The sequence below is a fragment of the Enhydra lutris genome, unplaced genomic scaffold (assembly GCF_002288905.1).
Source record: "Enhydra lutris kenyoni isolate GAN:26980312 unplaced genomic scaffold, ASM228890v2 scaffoldscaffold12, whole genome shotgun sequence".
NCBI classification, from domain to species: Eukaryota; Metazoa; Chordata; class Mammalia; order Carnivora; family Mustelidae; genus Enhydra; species Enhydra lutris.
The window spans coordinates 2461322-2486918 of NW_019154096.1; the positions used below are offsets into that span (position 1 = coordinate 2461322).

At 40.5% G+C, this 25597-nt stretch overlaps 1 protein-coding gene across 1 annotated transcript in view; it reads left to right on the forward strand.

Annotated features, from left to right (window-relative positions):
• Positions 1-25597, forward strand: part of LOC111144745 (ryanodine receptor 2) — a 549385-nt gene that overhangs the window by 477737 nt on the left and 46051 nt on the right. The window contains 5 exon segments of the mRNA XM_022499183.1: positions 7586-7666; positions 8421-8509; positions 10103-10231; positions 22270-22374; positions 24925-25006. Coding sequence (XP_022354891.1) covers positions 7586-7666; positions 8421-8509; positions 10103-10231; positions 22270-22374; positions 24925-25006 — 486 coding nt within the window.

Genomic DNA, 25597 nt, shown 5'->3' on the forward strand with positions numbered 1-25597 from the left:
GGCTGAGTCTCCTCTTGGCCAGGGGGCTCTGCCAGTTGCTTTCCAAATATTGAGAGATCTGCAGTTTTTACTCTATTCCCTTGAAAACATCACACGTTAAAGACCCTCTTAACATAAAAACTGTTTTTTCATCCTTGAGACTGAATTCTAAGAGCAGTAGAAACAGTTGCAAACTAATGTAGTAACACAGATAGTAGTTTCTAAAAGACGTGATATCCTATGGTAATAAACAAGGGATGAGATTTTTGAAAAGTACCTAGTACATCATCAAGGCTTTAGAGATCAAATTGTGCTCTCCGAATACTTGGTCTTGCCTTTATCAAGAGGCCGATTGAGAAAACAATGGTAATTCAGTCGTTCTACGAATAATATACTACTTCCCAAATTGAGAACACTTAGAGCAACTCTGCCTTTTGGCACATTTTTTAAAAATTTCTGTGACATGTCCATTCTTTTGTTTAAGGTCTACAGAAGTTAAGAAAAGTTTATACCCTCATAGGGGAAGGAAAATCGATCATTCCTCCCAGAATCCATAGAGAAGGTTGAAAAAATCTCAATCTGTTTGAGGCTCAAACACTATAAACTCAGCACGGAGAAAAATAATCTGACACTCTAACTTTTCTCCATCCTAACCAGCTGTCTCTATTAGGCCAGATCTCTTCCTGATGATGAGAAAATAACCATAAATTGCATAGCCTTGGAAAATATTTAATTTATATGTACCTTTTTGATACCTACAACCACCAGTGAGATATTGTCCCCATTTTATAGATAAGGACACTGAATGGTGGAAAGGGTACAAGGCTTGTCCAGTATCACACAGAGAAATGGCAGGGTAAAGACTGAAATGCAGACCTTCAGCCTCCCACTGTTACCAATTTCATGAGACAGTCCCTTCCTCCATCTTTTGTCTCCCGGGGGCTTGTTTTGTACTTACCATATTGGTTAGGTGGTATTTTTTGCTTTTTTACTTATTGCTCATTCCTCCCTTCAAAGACACTAATCTACTGCCAATTTTTGCACTTAATGTTAAAGTTGTAAAGTCACTTTGGAACTTTGTATGGTTAAATGTGATACTCCTAATTTTGTATTGAGATACCCTTGGGGAATACGTGCCTTTCTAAGGTTTGTACGTGAGGATTTCAGTCTAATCATTTAACACTCCTTTTTCCACGGCTGTTACCATCATGTATGTTTGCGAGTATTAATATCCCTTCTTCCTAAATTTCTCCCATTTCTACAAAGCCTGGACCTCCCACTTGTTTAAAAAAACAAAACAAAAACAAAACCGAAAACCAGTTTTCCATGGCAGGTGTGTTTAGTAGACTTGTGATGTGCTCAGTGTTGTCCTCTCTGTATACTTTTTAGCCCTGTGTGTTTTCCTTTAACATATAAGGAAGTTCAAAACCAAAAACCTATATGAATATCTAATATTTCATTCCATCCTTGGGTTTTTTTTTCTCCGAACCATTAAACCTCATTACAAAGTCATTATGAGCTTGAAAGTGCAATTTTTCTTCTTTCAAACTTCTTGGAATGTAGTAGGAGAGATCTTATTTTATTTTTTGATCTTTTTGCAGTGGTCCTAGACTTCATCAGCAAGATGAAATCTTGAAGCGGATCTCATTCCGCAGAAATTGTTTGATTTTTAAAAATTGTGTACAAAGCATTAACTACCAATTAACCTTTCTAAATTTCCATCTGTATCTGATAATGTGCTGAATCAAGGTTCTTACTAGGCATGTTTATAGTGACCTCATCAAGTCTGTATGAAGTTGCAGCAAAAGAATTCATTCATTCATTCATTCATTATTAATCAAAACAATAATCAACACAATCTCTCAATATTAGCTATCCTAATTTTTTGTTAGTAGTTACTTAGTACTTTAATTATTTATTGGTTGTCTCCCACCCCAGATTTGCAGAGTCTGACACTAGTTCAGCTTACCCTTTGAGTTCTGACTACACTGCTCTACCCTTCCTCTAGGTCAAGTTTCTTTTCAAGAAAAGCCTGTGATGTTAGTTCGTGGCACTAAAGAGATTTTCCTAACATCCCTGCCCAGTTTTTAAACAGTAAAGCTCTGACCGAAATTTGAGTGGCTGTTATGTGCTAGATGCTGTCCTAGGCATCTGAGTTCTTTATGGGCTCAGCGTTGTGTAGACAGACTTGAAAACAAATAATTTTGAGACCCATGATATGTGTGTATGAGTGGACTGAGTTGAAGTACTTAGCTGCCAGGCTCACGCGGTAAGGATCTCGGTAGAGGTAACAGATGGCCTGAAGTAGGTGTTTACCTGGTAAATAAGGAAGGCAAAGGAAGACATTTCAGTGGAAGGGAGCCGCACACGCAGGGCTTAAGGTACAAGGTATAACAAGGAACGTCACTGACCTAATATGGCTGGAGAGAAATAAACAGACTAGAAGAGAAAGATAGTTCGTGGGACACTGTGAAAGCCTTTTGTGCCATGCAGAGGAATTCCGTGCTTTCTTTCTGAGGCCACGGACAGTCATTATGTAAGTAACACGTCCGTAGTATTCCATGTTGTGTGATGGCCCATGTGGCATTAAGTTCCTAGCATCCACTGTTCCGACCAGTGACATTCCAGTGCATAAATGACCTGTTCCTCAGCTAGCATGCTAAGTAGACCCTGAGTCTTGCAAAGTTAGGGAGCAGCATGATTTCCTTCATGGAAGTTGGGAGCTCTGAGATTATTATGTTTAATGATAGATTGAGGGAATTTTTAAGAGTCTGTTTTTCATAATTACTGTTATAGGAACCCATCTGTTTCGTGGGAGAGTGTTGCAATGAGATCGCCTACCAGTGCTGTGGGCAGCGCTGTGTACGATGAATTCCGCAGGCTGAAGGCAGGGAGATCCGTCAGGGTGTCGGTGGATGGAATGGGTGAAGAACAGTAAGGACTCCAGTTAGAGGAATGGGAGCTGGAAGGCAGTAAGAGGTTATAAGAGAAATAATCTGCAAATCCCATTTGAAAGCAAAAGAATGTCTTCCTCTGTAGCTGACAGGTCCTTAATTCTGTTATCCATGGGACATACCTAATTTATCTCATGTAGTGGTGGTTTTTGCTGTCTTGGGATCTGAAAGAGGAGTACATTTTATGCACTGGTGTCAGGTCGAGTGCACGGCATATGTGGCTTACTTACCACATCCACAACCCACTGGAAGTCTGTGTTTTAGAAACCTAGGTTTTTTGAACCTATGACTTTATGTCATTGAAATGTCACTTTTATTCCTATTGTGTGTTGCATATCTCAACGCAATTGTACTTGCTCAAACCAATTTTATTCTCCCAACAGCCCTATAAAGTAGTCAGCTCTGGAGATTGTTAATTGCCATATCTGAATGATGAAACAAAGGCTCAGAAAGGTGAACTGACTTTCCCAAGGCCATATAGCTTGAAGATGGTTTTCCTTGGGTTCTAAAATTGATAAAAACAAGTAGGAGTTCACAATTTTAACTAACATAGGATCCATGTAGTCAGTGATTGTTAGCTAAAGATCTCATCGATTACTGATGTGAGCTTTAGGAAGTGTAGAAACTAGAGCATACTGGACTCAGACCATATGATATTGAAATGACCTGTTCATTGCCTGTCTTTTCCATTAGACTATGAACTTCAGGTTCAGGCTTGTGTCTGTCACTCCTTATGTGCCCAGGACCTCACAAGGTGCCTAGTATGTAGATGACACTTAATGAATGTTTTTTGAAATTTACTGGACTCAAACCCTTAACTAGCCAGTAGCTATAGGACCTTTGTCAAGTTACTTAACTGCTCATTTGTTTACTGAACCACAAGATGGGATTCGTGTAACCCGTTTCATAGAATTATTGCAAACCTGAGATGAAATGATGAGAGACTATATCTAGCACAATGCCTAGCATACTGTAGCCACTAACTAAACGTTAACTTGTGAATCCATTTAAAAAACTGTATCCTTTGTCAGTTGAGTGGTAGTATAATTTAAGCAGCCAGTTAAACCATTTAAGCAGTGACAGTAAAATCACCCACATGGAATCAAATACCTGACTTTTCACTATTTAAAAATATTTTTATCTTAATCTTTCACTTTTGCCATTGTACAAAATAGATATTTGAGTCCTCTGAAGATCAGTGATCAAAACTATTTCTTCCGTGGTTTTGGCAGGGTGGGGGGGCGGTGGGGAATCACTCTTGAGTTCCAGTTAACAAGCTTTTGTAGGGAGTTCTTTGATGCAGCCAATCTTCTATTTCATGCTATTCACCGTTTTAGCTTTCTATTATTGGAGATGTTGCCATGAAAAGACCTTATAACAAAGAGGATCTTAGTCTTCTGGTCTATTAATCCTAATTCAGTTGTTTTTAATATAGGTAGCCTTTTCACTCATCACATTCATTTTTTTTTAACAATTATTGATAACTTTTAGCAATTAATAACAATTAAACCCAGCCTCTCTAGGTCACAGCATTGAGCTATGTCCATGGATGTTTTAGGTAACCAATAAAACAAGTACTTAAACAACTCCTTATGTACTTTTCTATTAATTAGATAAACCAATTAGTGAGTGGAACAGTGACCTTTAAAAATAATGGATTTTTGAGGGCTGTTGGGTGGCTCAGTTGGTTGAGCATCCAACGCTTGGTTTCATCTCAGGTCGTGATCTCATGGGTTGTAATGTCAAGCCCCACATTGGACTTTGCACTCCATGGGGAGTCTGCTTGAAGATTCTCTTCCTGTGGCCCTCCCCTCAGTTGCTGTCCCTCTCAAATAAAAAAATAAATCTTTAAAAAAAAATGAAAGTGATTAGATATTTAAAATAGGAACTAATTTTACTGGTAGCTTGAATAAAGAAAGTCTACTAATATTATTTCCAAGTGAGAATTTATGTTTTTGAGAATATTTTGGCCCACTAAAATTGGCTTTTCAGAAATATTGAACACGTTTAATAATTATGTTCAAATCACCATATTCATCATCTAGGTATGTTGTTCCCATCTTTATTTAGTGTTCTTGCCACTGCTACTAATAATTGTAACCTTTCCACAATTTCTAAAAATGCTTCCACAAATTATAAAGAGCCAATGAGGTAGTGCACATGTTCTCATTTCACAGATGAAAACAGTAGGGAACATAAAACCATCTCATCAGCAGCAACAGTATTGAAATTACTCTCCCTTTATTATGGTATTAGAAATCATAAGCCCCTTATAATTAAAAATGAAACCAAAGGAATGCCCTTTACCTTATTTGCATTTGACCGTCATGAACCAATTACAAAATATTTTAAGAACGTCAGAGCACTTTCAACTACATTTTACTCCATTTCGTTATGTTACTAATCTCGGTTTCCATCTTGCAATGGAATTTCTTTTGCATACATCACAAAGTAGACGGTTGGTCCTGTACCTTCTGCAGACATAAAGCCATCATCCATCTCTGTTGCTGTACCACTTACATGCAGCATGGGGAATGGCAGCATTTTAATCAGATAGTAATGTGTCCATTAGGCAAGAGCACCCCAGTTTATACCTCATATCCCCTGATGGTGAATAAAGGCTTAGCCGCCCCCTCCCACTCTCCTCTTCCCATTGTTCTGCTGTGTTCAGCGTGTTCTTATGTAAGTGAAATTACTTGTATGTGTTTTGGTATGTCATGAAACTACTGTGCATGCAGACAATGAATACAGCCTTATGTCATAAGTCAGTGTGCATGGTGCAGAGCATTTCTAGGAACACAGGTAGACTATATATATTTTTTTTCGTTGTTAACCTTTCTGAGGACTTTCTATCAAGGGTTACTTATTCCACATTGAGTATATGAACATTGAAAGTACCTGGTCTATTGATGCAGTTTTCTAGAACAAAAACCATTTTAGATGGGCTCGCAAGGAGAGAGTCAATAAGTCTGTGTAAATAGCTCATCATATTTTGGTTTAAATATTATGTTAAAGACTCTTCTGATTCAAATAGTTCACAGAAAGATACTGAGTATCATCTGGGAAGAGTTCCGTTTATTAGCCTAGACTGTTCTCCCTTTCTTTGCTATCCCGCCATGAATGTAGACGCTGAGGAATGGGCTTATCAGCCATGGACTGAGAATCACAGCAATGCTCACTTAAACTTGAACTTGCCACACGACTATCTGTATGCATGGTGATTTTAGTTTGGTCACCAAATATCATATCTTGCAGGGAAACCAGGACAGTGATTTTATGTACTTTTTTTAATGTTTATATTAGTTTTCAAAATGGTTTTGCTTCCTAACCCTCCCATTATATGAAGCCTCTCACTTTGAAAGTCACAGACTACAGACTGGTAAGTCCATCAGCTCTCTGTCCTTATAATCATTCATAATTTTAGTTAAAGTAAACACATGGTCATTGCATAGTTTTCTTTCTTGACCCAAAGTATTTCCGGTCTGAAAAGTTATTACCATTTTTTTTCGAAGACATAAGTACATCCATCCACTTGCCGAACAACATTTTTGTGTCATTTTGATTTCTGAACAACACATTTAGATGCCAGAACGTACACTCATAACGTTGAAAATTTTTCCACTGACACTCTATGCTTTTGAAATCAACTTTCATTTGTGTGGTGCCGTTTTTCCGTTTGTTTCTTTTTTTATGTTTGCTTTCAGAGTGACTTGTGATCAAGATAGATTTTGATTGAAATGTAGGTAAAATATCTGAACCCTTTTCTGAGGTGTCATGCTTGCCCCATAGATAGTTGTTTTTTTGTTTTGTTTTGTTCTGTTTTGTTTTCTGAAAGGCGAAAGATTTATAAGATCTGAAGAGAAACCAGATTACTTTTGTTTTGTTTTTAAATGATGCTTCCGTAGCTCTGAGCTAGCCGCCTTTTCACCTTTCCTGCTTAGTTTCACTCACAGAGCATGAGCCACCAAAGTCTTTCTTTTGGTTTGATATTTAACATAGGTCTGTTTGCCAGTTCTCTCTCCTCTGCAAGTAATGCTCCAACCAATGACGTCTCTGTATCAGATTTTTGAAGCTTTTACTTTTTTTAAACCCATAGGCAAGCTAATGAGACCATTAGTTGAAATGAATTAAGAAACGTTTTCTAGTCATTTAAAATTCTATTGTTATTTACAATTTCTGTTAATTATTCTTTAAATAAAAGAAACTTTTGGTCCTGTTTTCCATATGCATTGAATTCCTTTGCATTGAATCACTTGGTCTTACTCTGGGAACAAAGGAGACTTAACTTTGGTGTTTTTAAGAGATGTAGAGATCATTCCTAGAAGCACCTTATCCCCCCCAAAAAAGAAAAGAAAAGAAGAAACGTTTAAACCTTCAGGTTGTTTCTAAAATGTTGCCAAACCCATGCTGCTACTTTTAACAGAGAGAAACCTGAGTTTTAAGATTCAAATGTTCTTTTCTGACAAAGAAAAAGTACATCTATTGCCAAGCGCATGAGCGAATGAGCTTCAGATAGAACATTGGCTATGATTTGTGACTGTTTTTGGTTCAGAACAATGCTAGATCAACCTGCAAGTTTTATGGAGGTGGGGAGAAGGGGAGGGACAGCCCAGGGTAGTTGATCATGTCTGATTTCTCTGGATTTTCTGCAGGAGAAAAGGTTCTCCAGGACGACGAGTTCACTTGCGACCTCTTTCGCTTCCTACAACTGCTTTGTGAGGGACACAACTCAGGTGTGTGAGACCTCAGGCTATGGGATGGTACCAAGGAATCAGAATTTTGAAACCAGTCAGCAGTCAGCCCTGAGCCTTCTTCAGTGTGTTCAGTACACGCACGGTGACCTTTTATGTATTGCATTCCTACTTTCAAAGTCCTTTGCTAGCCACTTCACTTAATTTCCATCAGTTGTTCTTCTGTTGAAGAAGACGGTGGAAAAAAGAGATACATGAAATAGATAGCTACAGAGAAATACAGGACTTTATTTCTTTTATACATCTTCTCTTTAACTGGGGAATCTACTTCATTGTATTTGTATTTTCCTTTGTGATTGATATAACTTGCTTTCTCGCAAGTTGATATAACTAGCTCTCTCCCAGACTCTGTAGGAAGCAGGAACTGTATCTTAATTTTATCTTTGTTTCCCAGCACTGAGAACAGTACTGAGGGACAAAGGATAACTGAATACATAATTTAATTACTCCATCCCAAAGGATGGAACTCCTTCCGGCGATTCACATGCCCAGAGCTCTAGACTTAGGGATCAGGAAACAGAGTTAGCCACCTTGTAGACCAAAAATTGAATATGGATAGTCTGTGAAGCACCTTGATGTGTTGGGATGCCCACGTAAAACACTCTTCTCGAATAAAGCAAGCACCATTCTTAGCCATGATGATTTTGCTGGAGACATCATTTGGTTTTGGAGTTCTTCAAATAACTCATTTTAAACTGTTGGGGAAGCTTAAGTAACATCTTTTGATCTTATGTAGATTTTCAAAATTATCTGAGAACTCAGACTGGCAATAATACGACTGTGAACATAATCATCTCGACCGTAGACTACCTCCTGAGAGTCCAGGTGCGTTGCCTTCTGTTGGGAAGAAATGGAAGGGCGGGGTAGTTGAAATGACGGGGCAGAGCTCCTAAACTGTCGTGTTGTAATGTGTTCTGATGGATGACTAGACAGAAATTTTGGAGATATGTTGTCCTTGATCACAGCCTTTCACCAAGTCCTAGAGTGAAACTGCTCCTTTTGTCTTTGCCTCTGATCCTGGCTCCTCTTTGCCTTATTATTTCCTTTCTATAAGTGGGAATCTTTTCCCCCCATAGTTTTCAGCTTGATGGCATTTTAAATTCATTTTCGTTTTGCAAAGTACTTACATGCTCTGCTCCTTCTGCTGCAGTTCATAGATAAATGGGGGAAGAGTATTTGAAACATTTTCAAAAGTGAGAAGGAAAGGCTTTCAAATATCTATAATACACTTAAATTTAACAGGTAGTTATTTTCAGCTGTCCTGATAATGTGAATTAATTTTAAATTCAGCTTAACACTCCATCTCCCTGATATTGTAATAATCTTTCACACATTAACAGACTGAATCTGAAGGCATAGGCTCCTAAGTAATGGGAGTCCTGTACAAATTTTATTTCCCTCGTCTTATTTATAACTGGCCAGATAGAGTCGTGTAAAACCTGCACAAAGTTTCAGTTTCTTCCTGAATCTTTTGAGTGTGTAAAAGCACTATATATATATATATATATATATTATATATATAATATATAATATACACTATTTTATATATATATATATTATATATATAATATATAATATACACTATTTTATATATATATAAAGCTTCCATTTTGGAAGCAAATTACAAAAAAATATATTGCTGAAAACCTATTTGTGATGTTTAAAATCATATCTCAAAACCCAAATCTAGTCTGCGTGCTAGACGACAGTGTGTTACTCCTTTAGCCAACTAAAATTCCTTCCAATATAAGTTATCATTGAAAACATCCTGTTTAGAAAGGTTGATCTTGTTTATGGTTGTGTCAGTGTTTGTTTTTTTTAATTTATTTTTTTTTAATTTTTATTTTTTTAAAGATTTTCTTTATTTACTTGACAGACAGAGATCACAATTAGGCAGAGACAGGCAGAGAGAGAGAGAGAGGGAGGCAGGCTCCCGGCTGAGCAGAGAGCCCCACGCAGGGCTGGATCCCAGGACCCTGAGATCATGACCTGAGCCGAAGGCAGAGGCTTTAACCCACTGACTGAGCCACCCAGGCGCCCTGGTTGTGTCAGTGTTTTTAATAGTCTAATCAGTTTCTTAAGGGGCATTTACAGGAACAAGGAACATTTGGGAGTTCTCACGAGGAAACATTATGGGCTTTGTTGGAGAAAAAGCCCTGATGTCTGTAACCCAAAAAACATCCATGACTTGTCTAATTTTTGTGCTTAGTCAACATAGTCAACATTTAGCTTTGCTCAGTAGATGAATATATGTTGATGTTATGAATCCTTATGTCTGTGAGATTCAAGATCATCAGAGACCGTCATTTTTAAAGCTAAGTTTTCTGCTTCTTCTCTCCAGCTGCTATTTCTCTCTAGGGAGGACAGGTCAGTGGTAGCTTGAGGTTGTATCTTAATCCTATCACCCCTCTTTTCCAGGAATCCATTAGCGATTTTTACTGGTATTACTCTGGGAAAGACGTTATTGACGAACAAGGACAACGGAATTTCTCCAAAGCAATTCAAGTAGCAAAGCAAGTCTTTAACACTCTCACAGAGTATATTCAGGTAAACATTTAAATATTTCTGCCTTTAATGAATAAAAATAAAAAAGAGTCAACTGGTTACCTTTGAATTCCTTTGGAATTCTTTGGAAAATGCAAGATGCCTACTTTCCTGCCATGGCCCACGTATCCTGTGAACATTTCATATAGATTCTTAGCCCATGACAAATATCAGGTTGAGATGTGATTTTATATGGACTGAATTTGCTTTACTGTTTGGCAGATGGAGATATTATTGATTCCTTTGAGGCATGAACAAGAATGTTGACTCTCTTATATCTCTGGAGTCTGGAATGTGTATTAAGCACTCAGTAAATATTAAAGAAAGGAGGGAGAAAAAAAGAAGAAGGGAAAGTGAAAGGACAGAACACTAAATTACTCTTTATTGTGTCCCAGTAAAAGTAAGGAGTTTCATAGAAACTTTATATAAAAGAGAATAGTGAAACTTCATGTTAGAACACATACGTGTGTGGATACACATACACTCACATACATATAAAATCGTATAGTAATGTATATTTCAGGTATAATTGCAATAACCATGAGGAAAATATCTTTTTTTTTTTTAAACATCAATTTGTTTTATGTTTTCCTTAGGCTAAACTGCTAGACTTAACCTGTAGATTTTTTTTTTTTAAGATTTTTTTTTATTTATTTATTTGACAGACAGAGATCACAAGCAGGCAGAGAGGCAGGCAGAGAGAGAGGAGGAAGCAGGCTCCCTGCTGAGCAGAGAGCCCGATGCGGGGCTCGATCCCAGGACCCTGAGATCATGACCTGAGCCAAAGGCAGCGGCTTAACCCACTGAGCCACCCAGGCGCCCCAACCTGTAGATTTTTTAAAGATTTTATAAAATTCTGTTTTTTTCAACATCTGAAGCTTTGGTATTTGCTAGGGGACTGTCAGCCATCTTTGTTTTCTGTCTCCGTGGCCAGTATCTCTCTGAATCAGTCAGTCAGTGTGTTTGAAGTGCCATGTGCCAGGGTGAAAATAGGAGGGATATGTTTAGTTTGTTTCATTAGACTTAAACAAATCATGTGGCAGGAAGAGGACGTAAAGAGGAAGTAAAAATAGCAGATAGGTCCCCCAGGGCCTAGCATAGGTGTAGGTGTTTACAGGATGAACATGCATGGCCAGGGGAGGGTGATGCAGGGGAGGGTCTGCAGAAGTGAGGGGTGAGAGGGAATGACCCCTCCCCTCCTCCGGCCCCTTCTCTCCTCTCTAGTCATACCTGGGAAGGATCTCACTTTCTGTGTTCTCTCCCTGGGTGGGAAAGAGGATCCTTATCACAACATTTCACAATGGAAAAGCCACACTCGATCACTCTGAGAATTTTTCTTTAAGTCAAATAAAAGTGAAAATTTAAATCTGTTTCGGTCCAGTCACATTCCTCTTTCCTTGTCTTGACTGGCTTCCATTGCTGCCTTCGTCTTCTTACATGTGTCTTGCAAGGTATAGCCATAGCATTCCGTGTGGATTCTCTTGTTTAAGTAATAGAATTATCTGATGACATTAGGAAGCCAGTGACTTCTATAGAAAGCTGATAAAATGGTTTCTGTATCACATATGGAACTTAAATGCCTTTCTCAGTGCACAGTGAGCATTTCCTGGTTCTTAAAATAGGTGAGATTCCTAAATGTATATAAAACTAGGAGAATCCATTAACCTCTCACTATGTGCAAAACAATTTTTTTATTGAGATATACTTGACAAAATATTATATCAGTTTTAGATATAAACATAATGATTTGATATCTGTATATACGACAAAATGATCACCAAACTAAGTCTAGTTAACATCTGTCACTATGCATAGCTATAGTTTCTTATGAGTAGGAAATTTAGGATTTACTCTCATAGCAACTTTCAAATATGTAATACAGTGTTATTAACTGTTGTCACCATGTTGTACATTACATTCCCTAGACTTACTTATTTTATAACTGAAAGTTTGTACCTCCTGACCCCTTTGCCCATTTCATGCCCCCCACCCCCAGCTCTGACAACTGGCAGTCTATTCTCTATGTTTATGAGCTTTTTCATTTGTTTGTTTAGAGTCTACATTTAAGTGAGATCATACAGTAATTGTCTTTCTTTGTCTGACTTATTTCGCTGAGCATAATACCCTCAAGGCCCATCCATGTTACAAGTGTCAAGTTTCTTTTTTTATGGCTGAGTAATACTCCTGTGGGGTGTGTGTGTGTGTGTGTGTGTGTGTGTGTGTGTATGTGTATCACATTTTCTTCATCCATTCATCCATTAGTAGACACTTAGGTTATTATCGTATCTTAGCTACCATAAGTAAAGCTGCAATGAACGTAGGATCACGTGTATTTTTTTGACTTAATGTTTTCATTTTCTTCAGATACCTGTAAATGGAATGGCTGGATCATTTGGTAGTTTCATTTTATTTTTTTTGAAGAACCTCCATACTGTTTTCTGCAGTGACTATAACAATTTACATTCCCAATAACCGTGCACAAGGAGTCCCTTTTCTCCACATGATTGCCAATACTGGTTATTTTATATATACATGTGTATGTATATGAAATATATGTATATATTTATATATGTATATATAAAAGGATGTATATTTATAATAGCCATCCTAAAAGGTGTGAGGAGATATCCCATTATGATTTGGATTTGCATTTCTCTGATGATGGGTGATGTTGAACATCTTTTCATGTGCCTGCTGGCATTCTGGATGTCTGTTTTAGAAAAATGTTTATTCAGGTCCTCTGCTCACTTTTTAATCAGGTTATTTTTTGCTGTTTAGTTGTATGAGTTTTTATATATTTTGGATATTAACTCTTTATCAGATACATGATTTAACTGTATTTTGTCTCATTCAGTGGGTTGCCGTTTCATTTTGTTGATGGTTTCCTTTGCTGTGCAGCAGGCTTTTAGTTTGATACAGTCCCACTTGTTTGTTTCTGCTTTTGTGGCCTTTATTTTTGGTGTCAAATAAAAAAAAAATATTGCTAAGACTTACGTCAAGGAACTTACCACTGTTTTTTCTTTAAAAAGCTTTATGGCTTTCAGATCTTACATTCAAGTCTTTAATACACTGGTTTGGTTTTTTTTTTAAGATTTTATTTATTTATTTGACAGACAGAGATCACAAGTAGGCAGAGAGGCAGGCAGAGAGAGAGGAGGAAGCAGGCTCCCTGCTGAGCAGAGAGCCCGATGAGGGGCTCGATCCCAGGACCCTGAGATCATGACCTGAGCTGAAGGAAGAGGTTTAACCCACTGAGCCACCCAGGCGCCCCTCAAGTCTTTAATACATTTTGAGTTAATTTTTGTGGATGGTGTAACGTAGGGGTCCAGTTTCATTCTTGCGTATGTGGTTTATGTTGTTTTCCCATTACAATTTATGGAAGAGACCATCCTTTCCCATTGCATATTCTTGATTTTTTGGTCATAAGTTGATTGACTACAGATTTTCCTGATTCTCTTCTATTCTGTTGATCTGGAGGTCTGTTCTTATGCCAGTTCAATCCTGCTTTCATTACTGTACCTTCATAGTATAGTTTGAAATCAGGGAACATGGTACCTCCGGATTTCACAAGATTGCTTTGGCTATTCAGGATCTTTTGTGGTTCCATGCAAATTTTAGGATTATTTGTTCTATTTCGTGAAAGATGCCATTGGAGTTTTGAGAGGCATTGCATTGAATCAATAGATTGCTTTGGGTCGTTTGGCCATTTCAACAATATATATTCTTTCAGTGCAGGAGTGTGGGATATCTTTGCATTTGTTTGTATCTTCTTCAGTTTCAACAGGGCCTTATAGTTATCACTGTACAAGACTTTTACCTCCTTGATTAAATCTGTCCCTGGTATTTTAATCTTTTGATGCAATTGTATGTGGGATTGCTGCCCTAATTTCTCTTTCGGATAGGTTATTATTAGTTGATAGCAATACAATAGATTTCTGTATATTGATTTTGTATCCTACAGCTTTATTGAATTATTAGTTCTCACCATTTGTCGGTGGAGTGTATTTTAGGATTTTCTATATACAGTATCCTGTCCTCATGCAAATAAGAATAGTTTTACTTCTTTCTTTCCAATTTGTATGTCTTTTATTTCCCTTGCCTTATGGCTCTGGTTAAGACTTCCAGTACTACATTGAATAAAAATGTGGACCCACTTGTTTGTCTTTGCTTTTGCAAAATTCACTTTTGAAAGGAATGGGCATCCTTGACTTATTCCTGATCTTAGAGGAGAAGTTTCTGCTGAAAAAAATTTGCCAGTAGTTTTATGGGGATTTCCTTGGATGTAACAAGTTTTTTTTCTCTTGATGCTCTTAAGAGTCTCTTCTTGGCTTTAACTTTTGTATTGTAACTGTAGTGTGCTTTGGTCTCTTTTGGTTCTTCTTAATGGGTTACTTTCCCCAGGCTAAGGAAGTTTTCAGCCATCCTCTCTGGAGGTAAGTTTTCTGTCACTTTCTTTTCTCCTTCTGGGGCCTTTGTGATGTGAATGTTAGTTGGCTTGGTATTATCCCTTAAGTCCCTTAAGCTATCTTCACTTTTTTTCATTTTTTGCTGCTGTGACTGGGTGAGTTCCACTGCTCTGTCTTTAAATTCACGGATCCTCTCTTCAGCTCCATCTTGTCTGCTACTAAACCTCCTCGCCTGTTTTTTTCAGTTCAGTTGTATTTTTCAGCTCTTTGGAATTTTCTTATATTTCCTTTCTTTATTGAATTTCTCACTTTTCTTATCCATTTTTACCCTGAGTTGGGGCAGCATTTTTATGATTTCCTTTGTACTCCATATTGTTTGGTTAGTATTTTTTCGCTGAGGTTTCATCTTGTTCTTTCATTTAGAACATATTCCTCTGTTTCTTCATTCTTCTTGACTTTCTGTATGGGTTTCTGTGCATTAAATGAAACAGCTACCCCTCTCAGTCTGGAAGGAGTGGCCTCCTCTAGATGAACTTTACTGGTCAGGCCTGCCCTAGCTCTTGGCTGTGTCTCAAACCCTCATGATTGCCCAGGCAGTGTATTTTATTTTTAACGACTGACAGTAGCTGAAGGAGGCCGGGCCAGTCAGTGACCCAAAAGGGAAGAAGAGCTTAGCACCTAGATTCAGGCTGACTGGGACAGCTAGATCCTCAGGCAGCAGCTTTTTCAAAAATGCAGATGTATATACAGTCATGTGGGATGGCAAGCGTTAACCCTGTTGGCCCCAGAACAAGATGATCTGGGGGTGTCGCATGGGCAGCAGTTGTAAAGATCAGGGCTCCAGATGAGTGTGTGTGTTCCTTTCTGGCAGACAGCAGGGAGCTGTAGCAAGGCAAGGGGCGGAGGGGACGATGATGGCATCCCTCAGCCCGTGTTCCCTGAGAATACCTTCATGGCTCCTGGTGGTGTGCCCGACCTGAAGCTTGTCCCCATGATACAAGCTCTGGGAGTAGCAAGGAGGCCTCTTTCATGGAAAGACAAGGGGTATGTTCCTGTCTGCCCCCCATGCAGTGCCCTGGAGTTGGTAGCCTGCCGAGAGCTGTTTCTCTGCTTGGTTGCAGTCCACTGGGACCCAGTGTAAGGGCCTGTTTAGCCAGAGCGGCCCCACCTCGGTTGAACAGCCATTTTGTTGTTTATGCAGTAAAACTTAAATTGACCCTGCCCCCCTCCAGGGGAACTTACTTAGAAGCAAGTCCGGGAAACCAGTCCCAGGTAACAGCCCAAATACAAGGGTGGGTCAGGCCAGGTGGAGACATCCAATCAGTGGGGGCGCATACAGTCTCCTAGCTACCAAGGAGTGTGGTCCCTGCCTTTTGGGCACCAATTCTCACCAAGGTGATAGGCTAGTGCAAATGTCTACTATGGGGTGAATTGTAGTTCAGTTGGCCACCTGTGTGTGGCCAGGCTCAACCACATGGCCTTTGCTCTATAAAAGTTAGTCTGTGAGGCAGGGAGGGGTCGTCGTCCTCTCTGTAAGGGGCGGCCCCTACCAGTCTGTTTGACCATCGTCTGATTCTTGATGCTTGGCACGAAATACAGCTTTGCTTGACCTTCGCTTTGTATCAGTCTCGCTCCTTTGACCGTGGACCCATTATTGGGGGACCCAACATTGGGGACCCGACACCAGGAACACAAGCCACCCTGCTCCCCAGAGCCAGGTGATTCAGGGGTGCCCCCTGGCAGCATTCACGCAAACCAGGGTACCCGGCAGAGAAATGAGGCGCATATAAGATCTCCCCTCAGACAGATGTGGCGATCTGCAATTTGGCAGAAGGAGGGTGGGAAGATAAAGCTCGCTCTAAGGTCTCAGGAGGGAGGTACAGTCTGCCTTTAGCTCATTAATGAGAAGCCTGCCCCTCAGGCTACAGCTCTGTTGATATGCTAATAGGCCTCTTTCACAGAAAGAGGGAGCTCCTGGGTCTATGCAGCCTGCTGTGCCCTGGGGGGTGTTCGTTTTTAAGAATTCTGGCCTCATCCGTCATAATCCTGTGGGCCTCTGAGTTTAAGCCTCCCTGGCCACCTGAGCCAGGCGCTGTAGAGGTGTTCCCTGTCTGCAGCCACAAAAATCAGGGAAGAGTATAAGCGCCTCTCGCCAAGATACCAGTTTGCAGGAGCGAGGGGGAAGGAGAGCACAAAGACTGTGCTCCTCGGCCTTCCTTCCCTGAGCGCAGCTCCGCAGGCCCCTGGAAGTGTGTCACCCGGGAAACCTGCGCCCAGCCCGAAACACCTACACAAACGCACAGGCCTCTTCTTGGAAACACCGGGGTGTGTTTCTAGCTGCTCTCGGTGCGGTATCCTGCGAGCAGTGGTCTGCCAAGAGCTCCGGTCTGCTTGTTACAGTCTCATGGCAGCCGGGTCTCAAGTCCTCCAGATGTGGGGTCCTCTCTGGAGATAACAGGGGTGCTCCCGACCACAGCAGAGGGACAGTGCGAAGACACAGTCAGTGGCTAGAGTGGAAACATGGTACACACCAGGGGGGAAAAAGAAGAAGAAGAAAAAATTAAAAGGACAAGAAGAAAAAGGATGGTAACCACCCCCCCCAACACCAAACTGGTTTTCATCAAGCCCTGGGAGAGCAGGGATGAGCGAGCCCACAGACTGGAGAATAGAGATGGTGCAGCTTGTATTAGTGAGGCCGAGGAGAAATGGGAATATGGCAGCCTCCTTCCCTGGAGAGATCCCAGTGGGCCCTTGCCCCTCGGCCCCATGCTTTGGAATTAGGAAATGAGTCTCTTTTACATGAAGTCAGGGTGCTTTACGAGGGCTGCTTCTATGCTGGGCTCTGGGGAGAGTGAGTCTATTCAGACGTACTTTATGAGCTTTTCTTTCCTTAGTTTTCCACAGCCTCATGGGTCTTGTGGGTGGGACCCCCACTGGTCTTAAAAGCCAAATGTTTTGAGGGCTCATTTCTCAGGTACTGGTATTTATAGTTGGGGTGCCCAGTGTATGGTGCAAAGCCCTTTGCTCCTCAGAGAGAAACTCTGGGTTTTGAGTTTCTTCCAGTTGTGGGGTATCATACCTGCAGTGGAGTTTATGGCAAGACTGCTCAGCCTTTCCTGCTTGCTTGCATATGTTTCTGTCTCAGTTGGAGACAAGTAGGGAGGGGTCAGTCCACCAATTGTAGATTTTTTTTGTCCCAAAGGAAATTGTTCTATATATCACTATAAATTTGTTGTCTCCATGGGAGGAGGTGAGTTCAGGACCCTCCTATGTCATCATCTTGAACTGGAACCCCAAACTTTATTCTCACTTGTCCACGTAACAGAGAACATTCTATATGAGCATCCAAGGGATAAAGTAGCTTGGCTTATTATGGCTTGTTCATTTTTTTTAAAAGATTTTAAAAATCGGTGTGCCTGGGTGACTCAGCCATTAAGCGTCTGCCTTTGGCTCAGGTCATGATCCCAGAGTCCTGGGATCAAGCCCCACATCAGGCTTCCTGCTCAGTGGGGGATCCTGCTTCTCCCTCTCCCACTCCCCCTGCTTGTGTTCCCTTTCTTGCTGTCCCTCTCTGTCAAATAAAAACTAAATAAATAAATCTTAAAAAAAATATTTTTTTAAAATTTATTTATTTGAGAAAGAGAGCAGGAGCAGGGAGGGAGAAGCAGATGCCCCACTGAGCAGGGAGCCCAATGTGGGGGAATCCCTCAGACCCTGGAATCATGACCTGAGCCAAAGGCAGCACTAAACTGACTGAGCCACCCAGGCACCCCATGGCTTACACATTTTTTAACTTATTATTCCTAGTTTATATGGCATTTTTAAAATAATTTCTGAAATATATATGTGAATAAAAATTATTTCATTTACAATTTTAGATATACAGAAAAGTTGCAAAGAAAATGTAGAGAAAGTCTCTGTGTAAGGTTCACCCAGATCCCCCTAACATTTTATGTAACTATGACACATTTACCAAAAGCAAGAAATAGAATCTTCTAATCTAAATTACAGACTTTACCAGTTTTTCCACGAATGTCCTTTTTCTGTTCCAGGAACCAGTCCAAGCCACCACATTGAATTTAATGAAATATATTTCGAAAAAGCTTGTGTTAGCACCGTATTTACTGACAGTTGTTAATACCGTGACTAAAAACTCATCATTAGCTTCATTATTTTGGACTGCCTTTTAGATTACCATATTGCGTATTGCTTTTGGTTCAAATTTTTGCTAACGATAGAGACTTACTTAAGAGGAAGATTCAAAACCAGTGAAATCAAGGTAATCATCTCTAGGATTCCATGGCAGTTTTAATGAGGGGGGAAGCACAAGAATTGCTTAGATGAGAGGACATCATATTGTCTGAGTACCTAGAGTAAGACAGCAAAATAATTGGTGAGAAAAGAGAAAGTTTTAGGTGTTATTGCCAGAAGTTCAGTCTGAAAGTAAGACCAACCCACTCTCTGTCAGTCAGTGAAGGTTTTACACGAGGCAGGCACTGAGGAGATGCGAGAAATAAGAATGTTCCACAGTGGGTGAGGTGCGTGCCCGATTTGGGTTCGTTATCATTTCCTAGAAGTACACGGCCCACGGTTGAGCAGGTCCTAGAAAGTAGTGTAAATTCTGGATGTTTCCACTTTAGAAGGAAAAAAGGGTCTGTTGGCCTCACGTCTGCCACCTGTCACATCAGGTTGCAAAAATAACTCTTGGTCACCTAGAGTTTGCAGAAGACCTTAGTCCCTTGCCATACAATATTTTAACTTTTGTTTAAAATACTGAATACCCCATGAAGAAATTTTTTCTTGACTTGAGGAAAAATCAAGATTATTTTCTTTGAAATGGCATTTAGTTTTATTTTATTTTTACATATTTGTTTATTGAAGTAATCTCTACATGCAAGGTGGGGCTCGAACTCACGATGCGGAGATCGAGAGTTGTGTGCTTCTCTGACTGAGCCAGCCAAGCGCCCCTGAAATGGTCTTTTAGTGTTCCCGTAGTGGCCTCCGGCACTTTGCATCCTCGCAGGGTTTTGCAACGTGAAGCACCGTGCAGATGCTTGACTTGAGCCCCGGGGAAATCCTGAAGCTCCACTGCTTCGGAACCGGCGTTGTAGGAGCCAGCCAGGCCAGAAGTACAATCGAGTCCCCCTAGCCTGGTGCCTTGAATGGCCCAAATGTATCAAGTTGCAAGTTAAAATAACCTGACCTCTCCTCACCACTTTCTCTCACACTTGTTCTGTGGGCGGCTGTTGTGGTGGTGGTGGTGGTTTTTTTTTAAGGTTTATGGTTTTAGATTTTGCGTTGAGGTCTATAATCTTTTTTTTAAAGTTTTTATTTATTTATTTGACAGAGAGAGAGACAGCGAGAGAGGGAACACAAGCAGGGGGAGAGGGAGAGGGAGAAGCAGGCTTCCTGCTGAGCAGGGGGCCTGATGTGGGGCTGGATCCCAGGACCCTGGAATCATGACCTGAGTCAAAGGCAGATGCTTAACAACTGAGCCACCCAGAAGCCCCCTGTGGGGCTTGGCTTTTCTTTTCTTTTCTTTTCTTTTCTTTTTTCTTTTCTTTCTTTCTTTCTTTCTTTCTTTCTTTCTTTCTTTCTTTCTTTCTTTCTTTCTTTCCTTCCTTCCTTCCTTCCTTCCTTCCTTCCTTCCTTCCTTCCTTCTTTCTTTCTTTCTTTAAGATTTTATTTATTTATTTGACAGAGAGAGAGATCTCAAGTAGGCAGAGATAGGCAGAGAGAGAGGGGGAAACAGGTTCCCTGCTGAGTAGAGAGCCTGATGTGGGGCTCGATATCAGGGCCCTGAGACCGTGACCTGAGCTGAAGGCAGAGGCTTAACCCACTGAGCCACCCAGGTGCCCCTTGTGGGCCATGTCTTGACCACTCTTTGAACGGGTCTTGTGCACTGGCCACTCTCAGATAAATCCATTCCTCAGACACTTTGTCATGGGAAGAGTCCCACTCAGTCACAGCACAGGGGTATGCTAAACTCTTATGTGAAATCTCCCCTCGCCTTGGGGCTGGAAATGCCTCTGACATGAGGGTGGGCGGCCTGGTGTATGATCCACGCTTCTCTTCTGTCCTCCCACAGGATCCTTTACTTCCTCCTCCTCCCCCTCCTTCCCCTCAGCCCCTGGTATCCTTAGGGGTGGACTGGACTAGTGCCAGGAAGAAGTGTTGGGGATGGGAGTGGGGGTTGATGGTAGAGAAGGTCTCCTTCCTCCCAGGGCACGTGTAATTCAGGACTGCACAGCGGAGCTGGGTCTGGTGGCATATTGTATTCTTTCTCTGATGAGTGGCCTTGGCCTGCCCATGCCTCTTCTCCCACCCAGACCCTGTGCATCCTGCGGCCTCTGTCTATCCACCTTGGAATCACATCCGCCTTGGAATCACATCACCCTTTCAGATTCCATAGTCTTGCAGGAGCCTGTATGAGAAACACATATCTTTTTCGGTTATTCTGTGCCTTTCATACTTTCTAATACCCAGCTTCAGGAGACAGATGCCAACCACTCCGGATGGCTCTCTTGAAGGCTCCTTGCTCACTTGGTATAAAGGATTCAGTGTCTCCCCTCTTCTGTCACAGGAGGAGTGGAAGGTGGAGATGCCGAGCACATGGGGAGCTCTCCAAAGTCTCACTTTTCACTTTCGTCTTCTTTATATCCTTGGGGTGGAAAGAGCTATTTGGTCTCCCCCTTTGCACACACTGAGTCTGGCACCTTGTTTTTGAAGCAGGGAGGTACTTACTGTCTTTTACCATCAGCTTTAGGACAAAAGAGAAGCTGAACACAGGACAAAGTTCCAATTCAACATCTTCTCAGTATCTTCAATGTGGTTATCTCTTCCGGTCACTTGTAATGTTCTCTCAAATTTATACTCCTTAAGAGTCATTTGTCGAAAGGAACGAGTGAATTGGAAGTTAAGAACTGTGTTGTATGTATATTTTTTCTTTTTTTAATAAAATCCCTGGCATTTATTTCCCTGGTCAATGTAGGTATGTATGCAAAACTTAGTGACTCTAGTATTTTTCCTTGGAAAATAAAAATAGAAATGGTCTGCCTTCAAGCACTTTGCCTGCTATAATGTGTCCTCTCCGGTGTAACCTAAAGATCACTTCTGAAGTGTGAGCCAAGAGAGCGAAGTTAGGTTCCAATTGCCCTGGATTCTGGGTTCGTGAAGTTAATCACCAAGTAATAATTTTTAAAAATTCACTGGTTGTAAGATTGGTAAAACAGCTGTACGCTTAAGAAATCGTTGAAGAGGACTTTCCCCTTGATATGAATGCTTTGTCCAGGTTACTATTTAGCAATGAGAAGTAATTGCCTCTTATCATAAGCTTCATCTCAGATCCTACAGCCGAGAGTAAGGACCGATTGATGTGACTTAATAACCAAAACTGGATCCTACACTCCTCCTCTAAATAAAAGAAACTAAAAACCAGACAGACATGAAGTAATCCACTGTCCTTTTTTTTGTTGTTATTAAGCGTACAGAAAGAACTTGAAAATCCTTGAGAAACGTCTTTAAAATTTGTTACATGTGAACGCTAAGTTGATTTTGTCCCTGCTTATTAGTGGACAGCTTATTTTGGCCATTAAGTCATCGAGAATGATTGCTGTCCGTCTGTTTCCTGTCCAGGGTCCTTGCACCGGGAATCAGCAGAGCTTGGCCCACAGCAGGCTGTGGGATGCAGTTGTGGGCTTTCTTCACGTATTTGCTCACATGCAGATGAAGCTGTCTCAGGTAAATCTTCCATCCTAAATGACAAAGACTGTAATCATTGGCAAATTCAACATGCTTACCTTTGTTTGAATATGATCTTTCTTGGATCACTTCTTTATACATCTTTTACTCTCTACATATTTCTTAAAGATTTTATTTATTTTAGAGAGAGTGGTATGGCGGGAGGGGGAGCAGAGGGAGAGGGAGAGAGAGATTCGCAAGCTGTGTGCTGAGTGCAGAGCCCAACGTGGGGCTCGATCTCATGACCCTGAGATCACGACCTCAGCCGTAATCAAGATTCAGATGCTTAACCAACTGAGCCACCCTCTTTTACTCTATATTTTAAAAAGTTTTTTATTCAAGCATTTTATGCAAACTAAGAATGGGTGGGAGACATTATTCAAATTGGAGAACAAAAGATACTAAGGAGTTGAATTTAATAGAGAAATAACACAGTGTAGTCCTCAAACATTGTACATGTTACAGTCCTTCATAGACCCATATAGACTTCTTAGTGATTATTCACTAGAATTTTCCTCTTCCATCCAGGTGACTGAAAAAGGATTTGTAATGTACAAATCCCTTGTGAAAGAGAAGCAGTTTCCTTACTGAGTCATAAATGAGCAGCTGATCTCAGTAGATGAGATTCACTTATCAACAGGACATTTAATTTTGCGAAAGTCGGAGAAAAACTTCGTAAGCATAAGCACATAAAGAACAGATTTACAGAAAAGAGTAAATAAGTCTCTTTAATGCGGTGAACTTTGATGACGGGTCCTGAGATCTGACATACCTGTCAGGGTGTGGGTGTTTGCCCGGTGTCAGGTAGAAGAAAGACTGCAGGATTTAAGGCCAGACCATCGCCAGTCCTGCCCAGTGTTTTCATTCACATGTCCCTACAGTATGCCTGCACCAGCTCTCTTTCCTCCTGTGAAGTAGGGACAATTGCACACCCGCCACCCCCCCCAACCAGTGGTTACAAGCAGGAGCCTATTGTTAAAGCCAGGCATTGGTTCAAGTGGTGAGGACAGGTTTTCGTCAGTAATAACTATCACAGTAGGGAAATGTACAGAGGTGAGTGGGTGTTTTAAAGGGAGAATGAGGCACCAGGCATGGGGGGTGGGGGCAGTAGAGGTAGGAAGGGAGAGATCACAAAGGGTTGGTCAGTGTAGATACGATTAGGCCAGCTGTGTCCACAGGCTGGCAATTACTGAAGTTCAGCTCCGACCCTCATACAGAGACGGGAGATGAGACCGGTCCCCCAGTGTCAGCAGGCACACACAGGGCAATTTTTTTTTTTTTTTTTTTTTTTAAGCAGTCTTGAGCTTCCCCAGGCAGTCCCTCTAAGGTGGGCTAAGGCCACCCTAGGGGGTGCAGCCTTAAGATGGTAGAAACGCTATTAGTATTTTGTTCAAGTCTTTGAGCCCCAGATTACACCCTGGTTGAAAAGAGGACTCAGAAGAGCCTGGCTTGAGTTTTGTCAACATCTAATTATTGGTGACTTCCACCAAATAAGGAAATAACATGATTCTTTCATCTAATCACAAGTGGCATTTTAGTGAATAAAGGAAACCAACATGAACCAAATTTATACACTTTCAAGGGAGTTCTCATTCTAGTGTAGTTCCATCATTTTATTAACATGTGGTGCTACCTAGTAGTCGTTCAGTTTGTAGACCTAGCCAAGGGAACACTATTAAGAAAGTCTCATTTTTCCAGCCTCATATTTAGCAAAATCTAAATGAATAAAATGACTGCCTTGTATAATTATTTAAAAAGAAATAAAGCATAGTTTCAAATCAAAAGAAAATTTGGTGAGTCATAATGTCATAATGTTGATGTAAGTACATTCTGTGTTTCAAGATGCGGAATCTAAGCAGTTGAGGTTCGGACACAATGTATCTTTGTAAAAGAATTTTTTTCGTGGCAAAAAATCAAAAGCAAACACAAACAAACAAAAAAACCCAGAAAATCTTAACCAGAGAAATATCAGGGTGTTGAATAAAATTGGTAAATAAGATACATTATACATTGTTCATATAGGTGTTACTTGGTTATATTTTTGTTAGATTGATGTAAATTTACATCATATCACTGTTTTGCCTATTTTTCCTGAATAAGTTAATTCTTACAAAACACATAGCATTTTTGTGTAATAAGTTAGGAAGAAAGAAAAACAAATTCAGTCTTCAAGTAAAAGAAAGACGTCCGATGTGTGGAGGCACCTGAGTCTTGCACGCTGCTGGAGAATCTGCTGCTGCCTTCATCCTTCTGTTAGACTTATTCATTGTCCTCACACATACCTTAATAAAATGAGATACAATCAGTAGTAAATACTAATTCTGAAGTATACCTCTGCAATAAGCTACATACTTACACTTGGTCTTTCTTTTATTTTATGATCCTGGAAAGTGTTTACGATGGGTGAAGCAGTACTCTTTGTGAGAATAAGTATGCCCTTCCTGCTACATAATTTTCTCATATTATCTCAAATGCAGAAATATGCTATGATTTTATATATATGATGCATTATGTGCTCTATGTTACTATAACCTGTGTTAATGTTTTCAGGATTCCAGTCAAATTGAGCTCTTAAAAGAATTAATGGATCTTCAGAAGGATATGGTGGTCATGTTGCTGTCCATGTTAGAAGGTAATCTTGATTTATATTTTCAAGTACCCATTATTCTTTTATTTCAAGGATCAATAGGTGCTTGCTTGTGAAGTCCACCTGCCACAAAGAATGAAATATCAACACTGAGATATGACAGATAACCGTGGATTTATCGCTGGCTTTATTACTGTTTTCTCCAAGTTATCTTTTTAAAAAGAGATATCTTGCTTATCTCGGTTTATGTAGTGGTGGGATGAAACCAGTAGTAATGTTTAGGGACACTTCTACTAACGAATACACTCTCCAGACATAGTACATAGTACATAGTACATAACGATTTTATTCATTTGTTAGTCTGTGATCAGTGGGGACTACGGGCAATTGAATAACTCCCAACTGTGTAAAGCACTGCGTTGAGCTGGCTGCACTGTGACTCTCGGAGGGTTATTCACATCCTGCAGGAAGAGGAGGACAGAGGCCATCGGCCCACACAGCAGCCGCTGGTGGCTGTCTCGTGCTCCCACCATGTGCCTCCCTCAGCACTCATCTCTGTCTTTTCTCTTTCCAACTTGTCTTTCTCTGCTACTGCATTTCTCTTCTGTGTCATGCAGTAATAAGCATGGTGGTCAA